The sequence below is a fragment of the Kryptolebias marmoratus genome, linkage group LG9 (assembly GCF_001649575.2).
Source record: "Kryptolebias marmoratus isolate JLee-2015 linkage group LG9, ASM164957v2, whole genome shotgun sequence".
In the NCBI taxonomy this organism is placed as follows: Eukaryota; Metazoa; Chordata; class Actinopteri; order Cyprinodontiformes; family Rivulidae; genus Kryptolebias; species Kryptolebias marmoratus.
In genome coordinates, this window is record NC_051438.1 from 9,305,322 (window position 1) to 9,308,390 (window position 3,069).

At 46.9% G+C, this 3,069-nt stretch overlaps 1 protein-coding gene across 1 annotated transcript; it reads left to right on the forward strand.

Moving 5' to 3' along the window:
* The first annotated feature begins 325 nt into the window (after positions 1 to 325).
* Positions 326 to 2,533, forward strand: LOC108237945 (POU domain, class 3, transcription factor 4). Its single transcript, XM_017419694.2, has one exon. It carries the CDS (start codon positions 388 to 390, stop codon positions 1,462 to 1,464), a length of 1,077 nt encoding a protein of 358 aa, XP_017275183.1. The 5' UTR covers positions 326 to 387; the 3' UTR covers positions 1,465 to 2,533.
* The last annotated feature ends 536 nt before the right edge of the window (positions 2,534 to 3,069 follow it).

A 3,069-nucleotide genomic window follows, 5' to 3' on the forward strand; every position in this document is an offset into this window, starting at 1 on the left:
CGCGCGCGCTCGGGGGTGACGGGAGCAGCAATAAAGCCGTGCGTAAATCAGCTGGAAACTTTAATTAATAAACAGGAACAGCGCGCGCCTCGCGCTCACATCGTTGACCAGCACACTTCCGGTTCGACTGCCTGTACAGTAACCCAGCCACCCCTCTTCTCTCCCCCTAGCTCTCCCTGCGCTCAGCTCAAAGAGGCGGGGGTTCGTGGGGGGGAGGGGGGATCCTGCGCCCTCGTTGGTGGAGGCCCGCGGAGAGGCGCGCTGTGATTGGCTCTGGAAGCTGTTCGTCACCAGCAGGCTGCGGCCGAGGCTCCGGAGAGAGGTAGAGATGTCAGAGGCTGAGCCGCTGCCTCCCTTCAGTAGCATCAGTGGGGTACAGCAGCCAGCATGGCCACAGCTGCCTCCAGCCCCTACACCCTGCTCACCTCCGGCTCCATGATCCACGCGGACAGCCAGGCCATGCAGCCCGCGAGCCTCTACAGAGGGCACCAGAAACTCCTGCAGAGCGACTACCTGCAGAGCAACGGCCACCCCCTCGGGCACCAGTGGGAGGGCAGCCCCTGGTCCACCATGGAGCAGCAGGACGTGAAGCCGTGCAGGGAGGACCTGCAGCTCGTCCACCACCGCTCCCCGCACGTCGCGCACCACTCCCCGCACCACAACAACAACAACCACCCGGGCGCCTGGGGCACGCCGGTGTCCCACAGCTCGTCCCTCAGCGGCGCGCAGCAGATCAACCTCTACTCCCAGGCGGGCTTCACTGTCAACGGCATGCTGGAGCACGGCGGCCTCACCCCGCCGCCTCCGCCGCCCAGCGGCAACCCGCAGGGCCAGGGCATGCACCCGGGCCTCGGGGACGCGCTCAGCCCCGAGCACGGGGACCTGGGCGGCCACCACTGCCACGACCACTCGGACGAGGAGACGCCCACCTCGGACGAGCTGGAGCACTTCGCCAAGCAGTTCAAACAGAGGCGGATCAAGCTGGGCTTCACGCAGGCGGACGTGGGGCTGGCGCTGGGCACGCTCTACGGGAACGTGTTCTCCCAGACCACCATCTGCCGGTTCGAGGCGCTGCAGCTCAGCTTTAAGAACATGTGCAAACTCAAGCCGCTGCTGAACAAGTGGCTGGAGGAGGCCGACTCGTCCACGGGCAGCTCCAGCAGCATCGACAAGATCGCCGCGCAGGGCAGGAAGAGGAAGAAGAGGACGTCCATCGAGGTGAGCGTCAAGGGGGTCCTGGAGACGCACTTCCTCAAGTGTCCCAAGCCGTCCGCGCAGGAGATCACGTCGCTCGCGGACTCGCTGCAGCTGGAGAAGGAGGTGGTGCGCGTGTGGTTCTGCAACCGGCGGCAGAAGGAGAAGAGGATGACGCCGCCCGGGGAGCCGCCGCCGCCGCAGCACGAGGGACCGTATTCTCACAGCGGGAGCGCGGGCGGGGACGCGTCCTCGTGCCACGATCTCTGACCCCGACCGCGGAGGGAGGATTTCTGCAGACTGTCCCGGTCCAAGAACAGACTCCTCCAGCAGGAGCCTCCAGAACAAAAAGCAGCCTTTTTCCTTTTTTTTTTTTTTTTTCGTTTTTCTTTTTTCTTTCTAACTCTGAGGGCATTACTCTGCTCCTGACCTCTCTGTTGGATCACGTTGCTTTCAATCTTCATCACGGATATATAAAAAAACAACAACAAAAAAAACAAAAAAACAAAAATGTGCCTATTGAATAAACCCGCAGCGCCTTTGGTTTGTTTCACATCAGCTCCTGATGGGACTCCTGTTCTGTTCTCATTGTGTTTTATTTTTTTAGGGGGTGGGAGAATTCATCAAACAAACGATTGGCTCATTTTATTTTATTTTACCTGACTAGTTGCAGCACCCTCCGTGCTCCAACTCCTCATCAATCGTTTTCAAACACGATTCCAGATGTTCTGCAGCGTGATGGAGGATTGGTTTTTGGTTTTGTTTTTGTTTTTGTTGTTCTGTTTTAACTCATGGCGGCCTTTAAGAAGCTGCACACCTACAGCTATTTATGAATTCACGTGTTTGATTTCAATCACCTTCGACCACAGAAACTGTGTGGACTCTGCCACAGAGCCGAGAATTATTTAAAAAAATAAAAAATAAAAATAAACTAAAAAAACAAAACAAAAAAAAAAAACAAAGAAGAAAGATGAGCTGAACACCTGCCTATAATTTTAACTCAATATCCAAAATTTTATAACCACAAATACTCCTGTTATTTGGTTTCTTTCCTATAAGTATTTTTCTCCGATATTGTACAGTTTTATATATATATAAATATTACCCTTTTTCAAGTCATTAATTTAAACAAATTACATTAGTTATTCACGCACTTAATTAGCAAATGTTTGAAATACAACAAAAAGAAAAAAAAACATATTTTCCAGTAAAACTGAACTGTTTTGGTTTGATTCCAAATTTTGATGACAGCTCGAGTAATTATTTATTTTCAGTATAAAGCTTGTATTATGTTTTGAAATAAACAATGTATGTTGGAATAAACACTTTCTTGATACAATTTGTTTACTGTCTATAAAAGAAACTTAAACACCTGAAGAATAAATGTTAAATATTGAGAAGTTTAAAGCTTGGTTAAATTCACTTATAATCTTATTCAGTTATTCTTATTATTGTTATTTATTCAATTTAGTCAAACTTTTATTCTTCTTCATTGTTCTTATTTTTATTTTATTCGCTCTTCCTATTTTTCATTCTTGTTTGGTATTCTTATTTTTATTCTAATTACTTATTCATGTTCAATAATCTTATTTTTATTCATATTTTTCTAATTTTTTCTTCTTGTTGTTTGCACTCTTATTTTTATTCTTATTCATTAGTCTTAATTTTATTCATTATTTTGATTTTTACTCTTATTCAGTGTTCCTATTCAAAATTCTTATTTTTATTCCTTTTCATTATTCCTTTTTTAATTCTTGATCTTTTTCATTATTTTTATTTCACGTCTTATTTATTTTTACTAATTTATTCTTGTTTATTGTTTTAATTTTTATTCTTATTCTTGTCACAATTATTTTATTCTTATTCGTGAATTTA